This window comes from Myiozetetes cayanensis, unplaced genomic scaffold (assembly GCF_022539395.1).
Source record: "Myiozetetes cayanensis isolate MyiCay16 unplaced genomic scaffold, myiCay2020 scf22, whole genome shotgun sequence".
In the NCBI taxonomy this organism is placed as follows: domain Eukaryota; kingdom Metazoa; phylum Chordata; class Aves; order Passeriformes; family Tyrannidae; genus Myiozetetes; species Myiozetetes cayanensis.
In genome coordinates this window covers 10,110,512-10,129,388 of record NW_026087434.1, presented here as the reverse complement: position 1 = coordinate 10,129,388, position 18,877 = coordinate 10,110,512, and the positions used below count along the sequence as shown (strand labels likewise).

The following is an 18,877-nucleotide window of genomic DNA, read 5'->3' as shown; positions in this document are numbered from 1 at the left end:
CACTTGGATGTCACAGCGCCCTGAGTAAAACGTCCCCAGCTCCTACATGAGGACAGGGATGACCCTGGGAGGCTGCTGGGCATTTTCACGTGCCCTCATTTCTGGTGTGAGCTCGGTGCTGAGCTCAGTGCGTGGATGGCTGGTCTCCCACGCTGCCTGGTGGGACCAGGCTGGGAGAACCACTCCGGGTCTGGCCCTCAATGGGAAGAGGCTCAACCCCCTCTTTCCAGAGCCACCGTGTCACCTTGGACAGCTGGCCACCTGCCTGGAGCCGCAGCAATGTGGGAAACCCATTTGCTCCTCAGCGGAGCCGCAGGCGACGGCCCCAGAGCAGGGGGGGTGTCACTTGTGGCCCATTTGTCTGTGCAATAAAGATCTGAGATTTCTGACCTCCGAGATGTTTTGGGATTCATAAATTACCGGTGACGCCGAGGGCAGGGTCAGGGGTCTGACCCCTCGGCAGTTTGCAGGACCTTTTGCCTGTATTTTTCTCCCTGGAAGTGTTTTGCTGCCTCATTTCCCCTCCTCCTCCAGCTTTCCATCCTGTGGGTGCCACCAGCCCTGGCCTGGGCTCGGGGGCAGCAGCAGCACTGGCCCCAGTGATGCCCCATGGGCGATGGGTGGTGCAGCTGATGCAGAGGATGGGCAGGAAGGGACAGTGCTGGGGAGCAGCCTGTGCTTCTGGGACAGAAATAGGTGTGGAGTGGGGTTGGCAGCTCCTCTGAGCCCAGACTCTGGCTCTGTCCTGTCCCCTCACCTGTGCCCCAACTCTCTGTGGGGTCCCACAGGTTTTGGCAGGCCCTGGCTCTGTCCCTCTGCAGGGATCAGTCTCCTCTGGCAGCAGAGGTGCTGGGAGGGGCCCCCCATCCCACCACCCCCTCCCCATGGTGACCCCACTGTCCCCAAGGGTGGGGAGCAGTGCCAGGGAGATATTTGGGGGACGTGTGGCTGGGACTGACAGAAATAGCTGTGCCACCTCAACCCTGCCAAGGGGACATTGGCAGACCTAGGGAGGCAGAGGGGACACCGTCACTTCCCTGTCCCTTGCCAGCCTGAGGGGTGGGAGGAAGCAGAGATGCACGGAGATTTTTACAGTTTACAAGAGTTTATTCAACTGGTTTCTGACTTTAGTTCTACCGAGTGGGTGCTGAACAGTTACAAGCTCCTTCAGGTAAATTACAGCCAATCTAACGAACAAACAAACAAAGAGGGAGGGAAAAATAAAAACAAAAGAAAAAAAAATAAAAGGAAACAACTGGGAAAAACAATAAGAAAATCCACAACTTTTCCACGTGTCATTAAATATATTCATATATAATAACCATAATATATTAGTATGCATTGTAAAGAAACATCGCCCAAAGCAGTCTGCCATGGTCATAACTAAACAACATTTACAGTTCAAGATATTAACAGAAATAACAACAAAAAAAAAAATCAACAGAAACAATTGAACCCCAAAACAACACAGGTTTTGTGAGGGGACGAGGGGGGTGTGCGGGGAGAGGGCACGGACACGACGAGACGAACAGAAACGAGACGAAGCGACTTGTGTCGGGTGCTACCGTCAGTGATGATTGTTTTGGCATTTCAGCTGCTCTCCAAAGCCCTGCTGGAGGCACCACAGCCCCTTCCCTGGTCGCCCCCCCTGCCCCCCGGGACCCCCGTGCTGTCCCCAGGGCCATGGGGGGTGTCTGGGTTCTTTGCTGGTTCCCCACAGAGCTGCACCCCCGGCCATCCAGGGGCTGTTTAGGGGGGCATCTTGTCCCTCTCTGGGTGACTGGACAGAGGTGTCCCCCTAGGAGATGTCCTGGAGCAGGGGATGGCTGCAGGGAAGCGCTGCACCCCTGGACACCCCAAAAATGGGTGTGGGGGAGGCTGTGCACCAGTTCCACCAGCAGCTCCTGCAGGTCAAGGTTACTGGGAGCACAGGAAGGGCACTGGGGGGCCGTGCATGGAGGGAAGGGGTTTCCCTGCTCTGCTTGGAAATGCAAAACTCCAACAGGGATGATGGGACCGGGTCCTGGTGGGACAGGGATGGGAACTTCACTCCTGTGTGAGCTGAGCTGTTTCATGCCTTGTGCAAACTCCTTTCCTTCAGATTTCCCAGGTTGTGTTGGTGCCTGGAGGGGTCTGGCCATGGCATGGAGTGGGTGGTGGTTCTTCTGCAGCCTCTGAGAGCAGTGGGACCAGGGAAGGGGCTGGGGCGTGTCCCTGGGTGGGTTTGGGGTGCCAAGGCTGCACTGGGGAGGGCGGCTGTGCTTGACAAGGTTGGAAAACAGGAGAGAGCGCTGGGTGTGCTCAGGGGGCAGTTCCCAAGCCCTCATGTCCCCTGGCCTTGCCTTCCTGCACTCCAAGTGAACTGGCTCTGGGTTGGATCCCGTTGGTTTTAGGCCATTTGAAGGTCTCCTGTGGCTCAGGGCATCCCAACTAACCAAGGACATGCTGTCTCCCGCTGGTGGGGTGTCCCTGGCATCAGCTGACATTGGCTGCAGGAGAGCATCCAACCCCCATCTGGGGGTTTTAAGTCTCCATTTAGACACTTGAGGTCAGATTGTAGCCCTCAAAACTTGGTGGCTTGGGTTCCCTGCGTTGCAAAACCGTCACCCCTCCTTGAGCTCTGAGATGAGAAAAACCAAGTCCACTCTGGGAAAGGGGGGAAAACACAGACTTGAGGGGGATTTGCTTGATGTCCAGGGTGGGATTTTTGTCCTAATACCCAGACTAATTTTGGAGGGCCTTGTGGTGGCGGGGGGAGGCTGAGCAGAGCTTGCTTCCTCCGGGTGGTGTCTCCAGCAGCCCGGTGCTGGCTGGAGCTTCCCTGGGAGCCTCCACTTTGCACCTATTTACATGGCTGCCTCGCTTTATGGTGGTTTATGTCATTATATAAATATTGTCAATTGCTATAAAACAAGGCAAAACCACTGGAAAATGTCATAAAATAGATGTTTCCAAGTTTCCTAAAAGGAAAAATATCAGGGAGGTTTTGCTTTTCATAGCGACTAATGTTTACTTCTCCTCCAGGTACCCGTCCTGCTCTCCCTGCCTTTCCTGTCTCCCTGGATGAGGTGAACTCGGATATCCCCGTTCCTCATGGGCTGCTGTGGCAGGGGAGCAGCCTGGCATGGGGGTGCAGTGCCTGGGTGACAGCTCAGCAGCCAGTCCTGCCCTCGGGATGCAGGTTGGAGGTGAGGCAGCCCCTGCCTCGCTTAGTGTGTTTGTGATTTGGAATGGGGAAATTTGAATTTGGGGTTTTCACCCCCAAGCAGAAGGAGAACAGTCTGGGGAGCTCCAGGTGGGTCACACCTTGTTCATCCAGTCCCTTCCCATCCGGTCCCTGCCCTGCACGGGCTCTGCCTCAGCCAAGCCTTAGAGCTCTACACTGGCCCCACGGGGACAGTCCCTGGCACTCGCTGGGTCCAGGGAGGTGGCCACCTTATGCAGGGATGCCAGGGAGCTCCAGCTCCAGAGGGAGTGAGGGCAGAGCTGGTGTGGATTTGGGAGAGCTGCCTGAGTTTGGGAGTGAAACCAGCGGCCAGCCAGGAGCTGGGTGTCACCTGCACAGATTTTCTGTCATCTGAGGGTTCACGATCTGCTGACAGCACCAGAGAGGACAAAACCTGTGAAGGAGACATTGGGGGTGGCCGCAGTGGAGACTCGGGGATCTTCTGGAGCACTTCTGGGGAGTGGATGCCAGCTTTTAGCCAAGTCTGGGTGTTTCCTTGGGGAACCTGGTTATCAACTCCTTGACTGTGAATCGGTGGCTGGGAGGGCTCATGCTCCTTCGGCATGGTGGGGACAGCACTCCTCAGGGCGTGGGGGCTGCAGCGAGGAGTCACTCCCCGAGTTATGCCCACCAACAAGGTCCCCTCTTGGCTGTGCCTAAATGGGCTCAGAGCATCATCACGGCTGGAGACCTCGGCCTCCCCAGGGGCCACACGTGGGTGGTGGTTACAGCTCTGGGGTACCAAAGTCTTCAGACAACCCGTCAGTCGATCTCGGATCTGTCCTCAGTGAAAAGTCTCTGTTTAGTTTCCTCTACAATAACTGTCTCGGTCAACCTAAGCTGCGAATACGTATTTTGGGGGTGGGGAGTTAATTTCCAGCGTTGCTGTTGATTAGTTTCTTACAGGTTTGATGTTCCCGTGCCGTGCTTTGGACGCAGCAGATGTTGGCAGCTGGAAGGCAGTTTGGTGTCTCTGAGTTCTTCGGCAATGGGGGGGCAGGAAGAAGCCTTAGGGGGGGTGGGGCCCTGGGTGCCGCACCCACACTCCTCTTGGTTTGTGTCCATGTGCACGACTGTTTTCGTTGGGTTTAGTTTTGTTTTCCCCCCGGAATACGAGGTGCAATCCTGACAGCCCCACCCACGGCCGTGATCCCCCTCCCGTCCCCCCAGCCTGCCCCGGCGCCGGTCCCTGCCCGCCCCAGCTCTACACAAAGCAGCATGCACAGTCAGTCTCTCCCTCCCGCGTCCTCCGTGGCCTTCTCCTCCTTTTAGGCTTTCTTACACTTCCCCTTCTTCTCCCGCTGCTGGAACTTCCTGAGCCGCCGGGCCCACGTATCCCGCCACTGGATCACCAGGCTGGTTTTGTCCGCAATGATGCCGCTCTGGTCGGGAGAGTCCTCGTTGTTGCCCAGCAGCAAATACTTCTTCATGGGCTTGATTTTGGGGCACTTGCACGCTATGTCCTTGGAGTGGATCCACAGGGTCTGGTCTCCGCGCCGTATCCGGTTGCTGCCTTGTTTGTAGACGGAGATGATGTTGACCGTGAACTTCCACCAGTCGGCATTTTTTTCCGCTTTCAGGATGTGGATCTGGACAGCTGGAAAAAAAACAAGACACCAGGCAAGAGGGGAAAAGATGTTACTGTTTGAGCTGGCGAGAAGAAAATGAATTTCAAGTCTTGCCCAATGGGCTGTGTGAGGAAGAAGAGTTTTGTCTCCCATCTGCTGTGGGTGGCAGCAGATAGGGGTGGTGGGTGTCCCAAAACTGACCCTGTCCCCAGGCCACCCACCATGAGCAATAGCAGCCAGTTCTGGTGTCTGAGGGTCTCAGCAAAGGTTCTAAGACCACCACAGACTAGGGAGATGCTCTCCAGCTCTGCTGCCACACACAGCCCTGGCTCCCCAGGGAGCATGGACGTGATGACCCAAGGCCCACGGGGGCTGCAGGAGTGGCTGTAACAGCAAGAACCACGGCTCTCCCTGTGCTGGGAGCCCTGGGAATGACACAGGGCTACCCCGAGCAGTGGCAGGGAGCAGGTTGCTCATCTTCCTCTTTGTGTCCTAGGGAGGACCAGCATCTCCCAGGACGTGGTTGGAAAACAAGCACAGACAGAGCAGTTCCCAGGGCTGTTGGTGCAGCAACATCTGTCCTGTGAACTCTTAAAGTGATCAGAGGAACCAGGTGGATTCGTGTACACTGGACCTGTCTTCTCCCTTGAAGCCACAAGCACAGAGAGAATTACCAAACCCTGGGACAGCTGGTGCCTCCAGGCTTGGGGGTCCCCTGAGCACAGGACACAGCCCCATGCACGAGGTGTTGTAGGGGAACTGCCTGTTCCCAAACAGTGCCAAAGCCCCAGGCTGTGTCCTAGGACCTGGGATGAATATTCTTTCCAATCCACATGTCCAGAGAGCAGCTCACACTTCAGCCAGAGGATGTGTTTCTACGGGAACCCTCCAGCCCCTCTGCTCTCCCTTCCTCACTGGGTGGGCAACTTGGTGCTTCTGCACCAGGACCCTCAGGCAGCCCCAGGTTTTAAGAGAAGATGAACCCAAATCTGAAGCAAAACACTGGGACTGGTCCTTATCTCCAAGCACTTGAAATGTGGAGGTAGGAAAGACCTGTGTGGGGCTCCATCTGCTCAGGGGCAGTGCAAGGAGGGAGCTCCTCATGAGACCTTGGCCTTGGAGCAGGACACTGAGCAGGTTCAGACCTATGGGGACTTGTGTCAGATGTCTCCAGGTGTTCCTCAGTCAGAGTTGTCCATGTCTTGCTGTGGAAGAAGCCATTGCTGGTAAAAGCATGGATGAAGGGCTGAGGGTGGGGCTCAGTGATCATAAGGAGAGGTCAGTGGCAGTGTCCAACTTTACTCCTGGCAGTCACTGGAGCATCTCTGCAGGTGCTGAATAGCAGCACTGGGCTTCGAGGGGATCCCTTGGTGTGCAGCAGCCTGGCAGAGAACCGGGAGATCACAAACTCCCCAAGCAAGACTGACATGGGAGCACAGCTGTGATCCATAAGCAAGATGATGATGTTTTCCAAGCCTGTGGCTGATGCTGTGTAAAGCACTGCACCTCTTGCCAGGCTTCTGCCAGCTTTCCTTCTTGTCTTCCTCCTCCTTCTTGGACACCCCACCCCTGCTGAATCACATCCATGTCCCCTGCCATCCCTACAGGCGCTGCTGTGCCCTCCTCAGGTGACATCCTTGGGTTTAAACCTGACTTGGGTTTAAACCAAAGGGAAGGAAAGGGAGCGTTTGGCCCCACAGCACGGTGAGGAAGAGGAGATACAAGCCTGGAGGCAGCTCCTGCTGCCCCAGTGGGCTTCCTCCTGACAGCAGTTCCTCACAGTGCAGGGGTGGCAGAGAAGAATGGGAGCTGCCGTCAGCTGGGATTGCATCCTCCAGGGAGTCTGAACACATTCCTGCTCATGGAAACTCACCTTCCAGGAAAGTATCCTCACCAGGCAGTGACTACCCAGCCCTCCTAGGGTTGCTGACTGTTGCTGACTGTCCCCACCAGCAGAGACAGAGGGAAAATCCCGGGTGGTGACGACAGCCCTGGCTGGGAGAGCAGGCAGGGGCTCCGTGCAGGCTGGTGCAGCCCAACTGTAAAGTGCTTTTTGACTAAATCTTTGAGCTTTTCCCTTTTTCCCCCACTCTTCCCTCATGCCCTGGGAGCTATAACCCCCTGCCCATCCACCTGCCTGTCTCAGCTGTCTGGCCAGGCCCAAGCAGGGCCAATCCTGCTTCTATAAATTAACAGCAGGAGAAGAATCTCCCCCCACAAAAAAAAAAAAAAAAAAAAAAAACCAGGCAAAACTCTCTCATTTACCTTTTAACAACCCAGTTTCCCCCCACTGGGTTAGAGATGGAGGAGAATCACCCCCTCTATAAAAGCACACCGTGCCAACTGATCCCAGGCTCTGGGAGGAAGCAGAGCCCTGCAGCCCCAGCATGGCTTTTTAACACGTTGCAAAATATATGGGGTATTTTCTTTTTCAGAGCATGTCATGGAGGCCAGATGCTTTCATTAAAAAAAAAAAAAAAAAAAAAAAAAAAAAAGGAAAAAAGGAAAAAAAACAACCCTAAGCTCTGACCGTGTATTTCCCCGTCTGGTGTGAAGGTAACAAAATGTGAAGATTAGCCAATTTTTATTTTTTGGAAACAAATCTTTCCAAAAAAGCTTAAACCTTTGACCTGCCTTGGGTCCACACTGACAAAATGGAGAAAATGAATGAAAAGGAACCGGAGAGAGGTGGTTACAGGAAACTCCGCTCTAAAACACACAGTCTGTATTTTTTTTGATGTCAGGGCCCCCGTCTCTTATTTTTTTCCCCTTTTATTAATGAAGTGGAAGGAGTGAAAGCTTTGAGGAAGGCTTGGCTGGCGTGGCTGCAGCTGCCTCCCCCGACAGCCCGTTTTCTGCCCATAACTTCACATCCAGGACAGGCAGTTCCCCCCCAGCCTGGTTTTGGAGTTCAGGTTCAGCAGTGCCTTGCCTGGTATTTCAGTGTGGAGTGGGATCAGCTTCTCCAGCGTCTCCCAAAGGACTCAAGACATGCAGAGATCCAGGAAGGTGCCAGGAGGATGTTTTGAAGCACCTAAGCTGGCTCCCCTGAGTGAATCCCCAGGGATTTAGACTCTCACTTCTCATGCAAGGGAAGGTTTCAGCCCCTTCATGATTTGGAGGGGGCTCAGCTGTGTCCCCCACCCTCCAAAGCTTGTTTTGGTGCTTGGTGCTGTCCTTCAGCTGCCATTTCCCAGGGCAAAGCTTGGCTTTGTTTGTGCCCTGGTGAACTGCTCTCACTTTGCTCTCCTACTGAACCCCTACACCAAAACTGTCCCTGTCACCACATCCCTGGAAAAACATCCCTGAAAGCATCCATGGGGCAGCCAGATGAAAGGATGTAGTAGGGGATGATGGTTATTCACCAGTGGGGAGATGGTGCTCCCCTGTCCATGATCCCCCTGGACTGGGTGGTGACCTGGAGCAGGAGCACAAAACCAAACTGCAGCTTCCACAGGGCTGCTGCTGCTCCAGCTGGGGCTGGGGACACTGGTTTCCAGTGAGGATGGGCCCCAGTCCAGGCTGGTGACACTGGTTTCCAGTGAGGATTGGCCCCAGTCCAGGCTGGTGACACTGGTTTCCAGTGAGGATTGGCCCCAGTCCAGGCTGGTGACACTGGTTTCCAGTGAGGATGGGCCCCAGTCCAGGTCTCAAGCCTGGCAGAGCCTCAGGGTTGCCTGTGGCTTGTCCCTGAGCTTTGCAAACAGGGGGTACCTGAGCCCTGCAGGCAATCTGGGGCTGCTGCACCCCAGACACCCCCACAGCTCCAGGGATTTTTCTCCAGGCTCACCCTTCTGCTCCCTGTCAGCCCCAAAGGAGCCCCCAGTCATCAACGGGCACAGAGTCCCATTGACCACATCCCACCCTACACTGATGCTCCTGCACCACAAATCCTGCCTGGATGGAGCCTCACAAGTCTCACCACCTTACGCTGCTTTGGAAGGAAAAGGTGGCCGAGTGCTCCCTGTGGGAGGGGATGGAGTGTCCCTGGTCCCCCCCTGCATTCCCTGGAGCTCAGCTCAGGGGCTCGGGATGCTGCCTGGCTCCTGGAGGGCTGGCAGGGAGCCTCCAGCCACAAGGAAGACCCAAAGGCTGGATGTTGGAGCTGAAAGCAGAAGGGTGGATGGCTCGATGTTAATAAAAACAAAACCCAACCCAAACCCTCCAAACAACACGTCTGAGGGCAGCTGAACAAGGCTTAAAGCAAAGCAGCTCCTCACAGCATCCAGAGACCATGAGTCAGGGGCCCAAAAATCCTGGGATTGCCACGAAAAGAGCGAGGCTGGGAAAAAAATTAATTATTTAATTTTTTAGGTTCACTTTTGGGGTTTGCGATTAGTGTCCTGCTTTCCAAGTTTCCCCTGCCAAGGCTGACCTAGGGCAGGGCTGCAGGGCCAAACCTGTGCATCCTATTGTGGATACACAGAATATCCTGTTCATCCTGTGCACTGACCTGTCCATAGGAGCTGGAGCTTCCAGAAACTGGGAACATCGCTGTGCTGGGCCCTGACAAAGATTCCATGGGCCCAGAGGGTGGCAGTGGGAGCAGAGCAGTTTGTTGGGACAACAAGAGGGTCTTTCATATGGACTGATGGAAGTAGGTGTTTAATACGGGCTGATGGAAGTGGGTGCTTGGGGTTCAGGTGTCCCAGCCTGAGAGGGGGCTTTCCAAAAGCTTGGCTCCCATCTCACTGCACAAGCAGAGTGGAGCCCATGTGGATTTTATTCCAACCCAGCAGCTAAAGGTGACCCCGACACCACCTGAGTTTGGGAACGTAAAGGGCTGGCTCCTCGCTGGAGCAAAGAGTTAAAAAGGGGATTTTTCTCCCCTTGTTTTTTAATTTTTAATTTATTTGGCTGTGGCTTTGCCTCGCTCCAGTTGCCAATTTCCTACTGGTTTAATATTGGAGATTTATGACCCCTAATCTCTGCTGGCCTGGGTGTGCCCTGGCCAGGCACGGTCCCTCCCCGTGCTGCTGGGGGACCCCTCACTGCCCCGGCTCACTCCCTCAGCACGTGCTTACAGGAGGGATTCCTGCAGCTTCCCCGCTTCAGGAATGGGATTTCTCCACCTTCCTGGGCAGTGGAAGGGTCTGTGAGCACCGGGAATGGTGCTTCCCCTCCCCGTGCCTTGTGTTTTTCCTGTGGATTCAGGGTTTTTTTCTCCCCCCTCCCTCTTTTCAAGCTGCCTTTTGAAAACACGTTTTGCTTTTTTCCAGCAGCCCCTGCCAAGCTCCTCTCGACAAAGGGGGTGACTAAGTGAAAGCTCCACGAAAAGAAGGTGGTTTTTTTCACCTCTTTTTTTTTTTTTTTTTTTTCCAAGAAAGGGCCAAGTGAGCAGATGATCTCACCTTTCAGATGAGGAGCCTGTTCCTCACCCCCATCCTCTCCCCGACACCAGGGCAATGTCTGAGACCAGAGTGCTGGTACCCAGCACAACCCTTCAGGGATCATCTGTGCAGGATCAGGCCCTGGTACAGCACAGGGGACTCAGAATCAGCGGGGGAAATGAGGTTTAAAAGCTCCAGGTTTCCTTTACCACAGCCACAATCACCCAAGTGAGTAAAGGATGCTTCCACATCACCTGGATCAGCATCACCTGCTCTAATCAAATAATCCCTTCTCCTTTTGGGCCACGGGGGAATCTCCACCCTCAGTGGTTTCAGCAGGGATCCCCTCTGCTCCCCCAGGCTAATTTAAGTGACCCCAACGCAGTGAAACCCCTCCTCTACCCCTGGATTTCTGGGAGCTGGGTGACCCTGCGCTCCCCCACGCAACCAAAATAAACCCAGAAGAAGCTTTTCTGCTTCTCTTCTTGCCTTTCCCCCTCTCCGAATCTCCCAGCCCGCCCTCCCCGCGTCCTGTTTCACTCTAAATATTTGCACCAAAACCCATCTCGCAGGGAAAAAGCCCAATTTAAAATAAAAAGAAAAAAAAAAAAAAACCAAACCACCACAAACCCAACAAAAACAAACAGATAAGAAAAATAAATAAGGGAAAATATCCCCTTTGAATGGCTGAATGAAGCGGGGAGCTAAAAAGCCCCATTGAGGAGCGCGGGCGGATGATAGCTGCCGATTGAGCCCGCGGGAGAAGTAACTCTGTTCAAGCTAATTAGGGCCTTTTAGGACATTCAGCACAGCGATGGCAGCAGAACGGTGAGGAAAAGAACCTCCTAATTGGCTTCCTGCTGGGGTGTCAGTCCCAAAGTCTTTATTATCCCTCCCTGCACCTTTTCATCCCTTTCTTCCCTCCCTCGCCCTGGTGAAAGCCTGGGCTGCCCCGGCACGGCACCGCTCACCCTGCGGCCTCGCCAGGCTGTTTTGCCCCTGGAAAAGCAAATTTTCCGTGGCTGTGGGGCTGGTTGGGGCTGTTGGGGACCCCTCCAGATTCAGGAGGGCTCGGGTGGGAGCACCCCAGCTCACCATCCTGCACTCGCTCACCCAAACCAGCAAATGGTTTTGGCTCAGTGGTGAAGCTGCAGAAGTGCTGCTGTGGGATAAAAGAGAAGAGAAAAGCTCCTTCCAGAGCTCTTTCACTGTTCTGGGGGTATCTCTAGCCTCTTCACGGCTCCAGGGGTATCTCCTGCCCAAAAAAGCTCTTGAGCCACTCTCATCTCCCCAGGGTCTGTTGGAGCCCATGAGCCCACGTTACAGCCTCAAACAAAACCAAGTGTGAGCTTTCAGCTGAACCCCCAACACCTCCCTGGTGACACTGGACAAGCCAAGGAGCAAAACCACCCCAGGGCTACCCCTCGAGCAAAGCCCAAGTGCTGCCACCACCAAAACCCCCCAACCCTCGCTCCAAGAGCGCAGGGAAAGGTGACACTGCTTGGCTGCAAGCCTGCCCTGAGGGGGATGCTCTTGCCTTTTTGTCCTCCCTTCCATTCTCCCAAACCCCGGGGCTGACTTGGATCATGACAGGTCCAAGTTTCCTGCAATCAAGCAACTGCTTTCTCCCCTCTTCAGGGAGATGCCCCAGTGTGAGCTCAGCTCTCAAGATACTCTGGAGAAGCCAGGTGGGAAAATGGAGGGATGCACATCCACATGTGGGAAATGTGTTGGTAGCTTGTTAGCCTGCAGAGAATTCACCCACAAGGAAACCCCATGGCTTTAGTGGCCTGGGGCTCAGCCCTGCTCCCCTCCTTAATAATCCCACATAATAACCTTCCAGCCGTGACTTTCCCATGTGCCATTAAACCTTTTTATCCAAGGGAAAAGGCATTCCTTGGACCTTTCCTATGTGTGATGAACCTCTAGCAGCTCCTATGAGAGATCCCAGCACAGCCTTGCTGGTTGGGGACCACAACTGCACCCCAGCCCTGGCAGCTCTCCTTGCCCAGGGATACTCTGTGCTCCACAACCATTTTGCCATGTGGATAAAGGAAGGATAAATGGGAATGCAAATACCCCAAGCCCTTTTTCCCTCCCCTGAGCTCATGGGGAAGTGTCAGAGCACAAAGCCAGTGTGGAGCATCCCTCAGCCAGCCCTGCTGGGAAGCTCCTTGTCCAGGGATGGGCTGTTAAATGGGAATTCGTTCTGCTCTTGCAAACACTTCCCAGACATGCTGAGCTGCTGCTGTGTGTTCAAAGGAGGGAGGAGGTATCTCCACTCCTGGGTGTGTTCATGTGGATGGAATGGGATGCTTTCTCTTGATAGTTTGGTGGAAATATATATACACAGAGAGAGATACATATATACACATGGATATATTTATATATATTAAATGGATATATTTTATGTATTCCTCTACTGTGAGGGGAAGGGCTGATGCTAAACCCTGTCCTGCAGCTCCTCAGAATTCCCTGACTGTTCTCACATGTGAAGGCTCAACTTTGAGCCAGGCTCACCTCTAGAGTTCATGGAGGGGGAAAGATAAATTCTAGCCCCTCCACAAGTTTAGGTGCATTTCTAAGCGTCCCCTGGCACACAGCATCTGTATTTAACCAGATTTTTTTGGGTGAGTCCCATTCCTGACACTCAGCTCATCCCATGGCTGGCAAAGGAGGGGGATCCTCTGGGCAGGTGGGGCAGAGCAGAGCCATCCCTCCCCACCTGCCACTGGGTGATGTCTGAGCCAAGGAGGAGAGAAGCTCCTCCCGGGGTCACCCTGGACATGTCCTGCATGGACCCACATTGGGAATGGACCCAGGAGCAGAGATCCAGGGATGTGCCTGCTCCAAGGCACTGCTCCAGGGCAGAGCTGTGGAAGGACTCTCAGGACCCTGGGTACCAGCAAGGATTCCACAGCATCCCTGGCTTGTCCCAGGGCTGCACCACCTTCTGAACTTGCCTGGGAATTAAAGGGGGGATGGATCTGGGTGACAGGGAACTGCTTTCTGCTCATCCCCATGGCAAAGCACATTTTTTTGAAAGCTGCTGCACCTTATAGCACAGTGAGAAGAGAGGGGACATGGTGTCATTGTCACCAAGAGGACACTGAGAACACCTGGAAAACATGAGTCTCCCTGCAGATAACCCCCAAATTATGGGATTGGTGTCCTCATCCCAATTTCCCAAGAAACACACTGTGTCACTTCCTCCACCAAGCATCGCTGCCCAGGGCTCCCTCTCCAAACCTGGCAAAAATCACTCCCAAAATTGCACACACCCTGGAATCGGCAGAGCTGGGCTGCCCACGGCTGTGGCTGGGACACAGCCAGCAGCCTTTCCCTGGGCTGGGAGGGCCTGGGGACGGCGCGGAGGGGGATGCTCCTCCTCTGCATCCCTTCGCCACCTCTCATCCCTGGGAAGCAGCGCTGAGAGGGAGGACTCACCATAGTCTTTCTTACAGTACTTCTTCATGTTGATCTTCAGTTTCCCCTTGGAGGCTTTGCAGTATGAGTCACAATCTGCACGGAGAGAGGGGGAGGGCAAGAAAACATTAACAAAACAAATTAGCCTTAAAATGAATAAAGGGCTGGGGGAAGGGGGACGGCTCAAAGCTGCAGCCTGCCATGAATAAGCAGCGTGCCTGTGATATCCATCTGCCAGGCCCCGATTGGGTCGTCTAAGGGGGCATTCAGAAAACCCTTCCTTTCTAAAGAAAGCTGCTCACAAAGGAAACCATCCTCCCGCCCGCCTCCCCCAGCCCGGCTTCCCTGGGCCGCCTCTGTCTTCCTGGGAGACCCCGGGGGCCTCCCTTATTGTGCCACCCAGAGCTTTTGAGAGCCACACAAATTCCCCCTGTTCTCCAGCTCCCAACTGGAGCCTGCCCGGAGCCCACAGAGGCCCCATTGTCACCCCTAACCCGGACCAGTGTCAGCCTTTGGCATTCATTGCCGAGAGATTCGGGCTGGGGTCACCCTCCGACAATGCGGGTCAGAGAGGAAATTAGCAGCCCATGAAGCATTAGCAAAGCCTTTTGGTGTCCACTCTACTGAAGTGTGCAAATAAAATGCCCCAGTAGGAACATTTCAGTTCTAATGGGCCCCCACTGCTGGGACACGCCGGCCGTGCCCGGGCGGCGCGGGGGCCGGAGCGGCGGCAGGCGGGAGCGCTGGCACGGCCTCCTGGCAGTGCCACCAGGGCTGGAGCTTGGCCACGGGCACGGGTGGCTGCAGGGATGCTGAGCCCCGCCCCGGGAGCTGCTGCTCCCCAGGGACCTGCTCCAGGTGAGGGATGTGGGATGGGGCTGAAAGGCGTCACGCTTTGGTGCCCTCCAGCCTCTGCTGGGAACATCCCAGTGGCACCACAGCTGGAGGGAGATGTGCCAGCCCATGCCAGCTCCCAGAATGGGGGTGAGCTCATGGATGGGCACATCTCAATGTCTCCTCAGCACCCACAGGTGCTGGAGAGAGGCTCCCAACACACAGAATCCCCTTATTCGGGAAAAAAAATGGGACACTTCTGGTACAGTGACAGTTCTCAGACACCTCCACTGTCCCAGCTGTCCACCATCCCTCCACAGCCACCGATGGTGCCCGGGTGTGAAAACCCACTGAAGTGCCCCAGCAGGGCCCCAGGGCTCTGTGGGCAGTGGGGGATGCAGGGAAGGATGGGAATGCTGCTGGTATCCCATGGCCAGTGCGTGCCAGGTGCCCACATCCTGCCCCAGCCCACGTGAGCAGTGCCAGACCAGAACACACTTGCCCAGGCAACACCCCCCACTCTCTAGCACCACGACAGGAAGAAGCTGTGCAGCATCTGGGGGAGAAGCTGTGCAGCATCTTCCCTGTCCCCTGTTAGCACAGCTGTGCCCCGCTCCAGGGTGGCACATGCCACAGCCTCAGCAGGGCTTGAGGCCCCATTCCTTGTGTGCTGCAAAAGCCCTTGCAAGAAGCAGTTCCTTCCAAGGGACACTGGCACTGAGCAGGCTGGGAGGGGAAACGGAGGCACAGTGCTTGGAAGTGGCTGCACAGCCATAGCAGTGGCAGCGTTTCCTGGCCATAACTCTGTTTGCAGCTCTGCTGTGCACACAGGGGCCGTGGTGTGAAGCCAGCTTTGGGACAGGGCCATGCTGGAGGAGGTGATCTCCAGTGGTGGATGCTCAGAGCCAGCCCAGGCAAGGAGGGCAGACGTGGTACACGGGGTGCTCTGCTCCTTCCCAGCTCACCAGCCCCAGCACAGGAGGTGTCCCTGGAGTGGGAGGTGAGTTCAGAACCATGGTAGCTTCATCAGGTGGAGAGGAGATGCTCCAGGAGGTCTCATGGACCCCAGATCCAACTCTGCCAGCTCCCTCTGGCAACAGAGCCAAACCCAGCCTGAGCCAAGCAGCAGCTGATGAGTTTGAGAGGAGCAACTAACAAGAGAAGGAAACTCGAGGAGCTGGACACTCACACTTGCCATAATCATCAGGTACCAATACCTCAGTACCAACACCTCTGATCCACGTGTGCCCAAGCCCCTCTGAACGTGGCTATGAAGAGTCCCCCACCTCAGCACCATCCTCCTGCCCCATCTCTGCCTGCTGCTCCCGCTCCTCAGGAGAGCATCCACAGGAATACACGGCTTCATCTTTCAGCATAACCCAGTCAGGGCCACAAACAAAAGCCATGATTTGCAGCAAGGCCCCTTCCTCCTCCCAGAGTCCCAGCTGAGGTCTCTGCGCAGCTACAGCCCAGCCAAAGCCCCTCAAAACCCGGGAGCTGAGCTGATGACTGAGGGTTTCCAGCCTCCGACTCTGTTTGCTTTTCTCATCTAACATGACTCTGAACACTGAGTAAAACTTGAAATGCACTGAGAAAGGAGTGGATATTCCATAAAAACTGTAGTTCAGATGATGGAGATTCGCTAGCAAAGTCCCAGCCATGCCTACGTGGCAGGATGCCACCACGCAGCAGGGCGTGACTGCCCCGTGTCCCTGAGCTCAGGGAACAGAATATTCCTGATGCAACACACTGGTAAGATGTTCCTGGCCATAAACATTGCAGGAGAAGTCTATAAGGGAACTAAATGTGCATGCAGTGACCCAACAGCCCAGAGAGGCTTCCCCTCAGCCGCTCAGTGGAGCAGGGGATGGCAAGAGCCATCGCAGGTCCTACAGGTTTCTGGCACCATTCTGCTCAACTGTTGATGGTCTCAGGCCACCAATGTGGTTATGATAAACATGGTGATGGTTCTTCCCTGGCACAGAAATCCTGGAGCTCTGTGGATATTCACTGCTGCTGTTACCCCTCAGCCCCTGGGCAGCAGCTGTTCTGCCACAAGGGGACACAAGGGCAGGTGGAGGGGGAGCAGCTGAGCAGGGACAAGCCTGGGAGCTCTGGCTGCACATCCCTCCTGTCCTGGCCAAGTCAGACAGATGCTGGCAGGCAGCTGGCTCTGAGCACTAGTGGGGTGGACAGCAGCTCCCACCTCCACGGCTCAGCCCCTGGATCTGCAGGGGGGTCTCCACCATCCAGGCTGACAGAGCCCACCTGGAGCAGATCCTCCTCCAGCCCAACTGCACTGCTTTGGGATCCACCCCAAGAAACAGCAATCAGATAGAAACCACTACTGCTCTGCACTTCAGTCCAGACCACTGACAAGAACAGCCCCAAGTCACCTTAGCAACCTCTCCCCACATCCCTAACCACACCTGAGCTTCCCAGTCCTTGCACCACTGCCATAATAATTCCACACTGCCTGAGATTACAGACCTGCTGGAAACCCATCCTGGTGCTGTTTCCCAGACAGGGAGCCTGTGGGGTGATTGGGCTTCACCCAGCTACCCCACACAGGCCATAGGACAGTATCCCATCCCCACACCTCTGCTTACTCCTGGGGTGAAAACCTGGAGCTCAGGACACCCACCTACAGCCAGGTCTGACACAACCCCATCCTGCCTTCTCTTTTCTCTTTCCCCAGCCCCACGGGCTGTGCCAGAGCCTCAGCTGGTTTGAATTGAACTTGCTGTGGCCAGAGCCAGCTGGTGTAAATCACAGTGAATCAGCAGATGCCAGGGCTGGTTTCCGTGGGTGGGGGATTTGCCCCGGTTCATTTCCTTTGTCTCCGATGTGGAGAGCTCTCCTGCCTCCTGGGTGACTTGGAGGTCCTGTGGGGCCTCTTTGGGAGGGCAAATGAGATTTCCCAGAGCCAAGCATTGAGCCAGTTTGGCTGGGAAGCACTGCTGTGTGCACAGGGTAACGCTGAGAGATCACTCTTGCTTGGGGAAAGCGCGTGGAAGAGGTGCTGCAGGATGCTATTTCAGTGCTGCCCAACGCCTGGGACAGACCCTGCTCTCATCCACCAAGGGACACTTCAGCATTTGGGCTCTGGGGAAGGTTTGCTGAGCTGCTGCTCCCTGATGGAAAGTGACAGTGGAGCTGGGGAAGGGATGGGAGGAAGGATCAGCCAGCTGAAAGGGAGGAGAGGATGGATGTGGAGCCCAGGGTGCTCCGACAGCTGTTCCAGCGACTCGTGGGTGTGCACAGGAGGTACAAACCATGTGAGGCTCTTGCAACATTTGTTCCCAAATGTTTCTGTTGCAAACCTCTGGAGTCCCAAGACCTGTTGCTTGGCTATTCCAGAGGCCTGCTATCCTGCAGATCCCTCTTGTCCCTCCCTCTCCAGGAGGCTGCAGAGGATCAGCCTGGGGTAACCTGCCCACAGAAGGTGATGCCAGAGTCTGGCCAAAAGGTCAGGCTGAAGATTAAAGGAGCTACCTGAAGAGGTGAAGCCTCTTTGAGCTGGAACCTGAAGCATGGGGTGGTTGGTGTCCAGGTCCTACAGGTGGGCTGTGGGGGGCACCAGGAGGGCTGGATGGGGTCAGGCCCAGCTCTCTGCCCACCATGCAGTACAAACATCCCCTGCACACGGGGGTGCAGAACAAGGGTTGGTGCTCACCCTGCTGCTGTCCTGCCCTGCTCCTCCTCCAGGCAGACCTGTCCTCTCAGCCTGCCCGGCCCTGGCAGGGTCTGAGACCTCTCTGAGCCCCTCCTAGCCTTAATCTGACCCAGCCACCCCCCGGCTACAGCACCGCGGTGCAGGAGAAACCAAGTGCTGCTATCCCAGCACCCTCCTCCCCTGCTCCCGGCACTCCCCTGCCCGAGTTTGCTCAGCTGCACAAATATTTCAGAGCAAATCCCCGTTTCAGAGACTCAAACCCAAAGCACAGCCAGACCTTCGTGGTTTTTTTTTTTGTTTTTTTTTTCCCCTTCATCACCGTGGTGACATCCCGCTCCTCCCCGCCGGGTCCCCGGGGCCGGGATTGCCGGCCGCTTCCCTGCGGAAAGCACAAACTTTCTGCTTTTCCCGGATAAACAGAGCGGGAGGGGATCTGGGAAGAGGCGTTTGGCGCTACTTGTTCGCAGAGGGAGCAGGTGGCGGGCGGCTGTTTCGTGTCCGTCGCAGCTTAGTAAAAAGTGTCAGTGCAGCCTTCAGCAGCTTTGCAGCTCAGCCCATCCCCTTGATATAACTAATTCTCTGGCTGAGCAAAGGGTTTTCACAGCTAAACACCTTCTTTGTTTCGCTTAATTTTTTTCTTTTTTCTTTTTTTTTTTTTTTTAAACGCCTTCGTTTTGGGGTCGGTTTGAGCAGGGCTGGAGTTGCTCCCACAGGCCTGGGAGCTGTGGGATGCTGAGCCCCCCGGTCACCCCGGGCTGTGCTAACGCACCACGTTCCTCCCAGAGACCATTCGTGTAAGAGTTGGACTCTCTGATCC

The 18,877-nt window shown here is 55.3% G+C and overlaps 1 protein-coding gene across 1 annotated transcript in view; it reads right to left on the bottom strand.

The window, feature by feature from the left end:
* Nucleotides 1–1,086: 1,086 nt before the first annotated feature.
* NTN1 (netrin 1) overlaps nucleotides 1,087–18,877 on the bottom strand; it is a 98,767-nt gene continuing 80,976 nt past the window's right edge. Inside the window, exons 5-6 of the mRNA XM_050319540.1 lie at nucleotides 13,572–13,646; nucleotides 1,087–4,823 (exon numbers count right to left, since the gene is read on the bottom strand). Coding sequence (XP_050175497.1) covers nucleotides 4,495–4,823; nucleotides 13,572–13,646 — 404 coding nt within the window. The 3' untranslated portion in view covers nucleotides 1,087–4,494. The remainder of the gene's footprint in view (nucleotides 4,824–13,571; nucleotides 13,647–18,877) is intronic.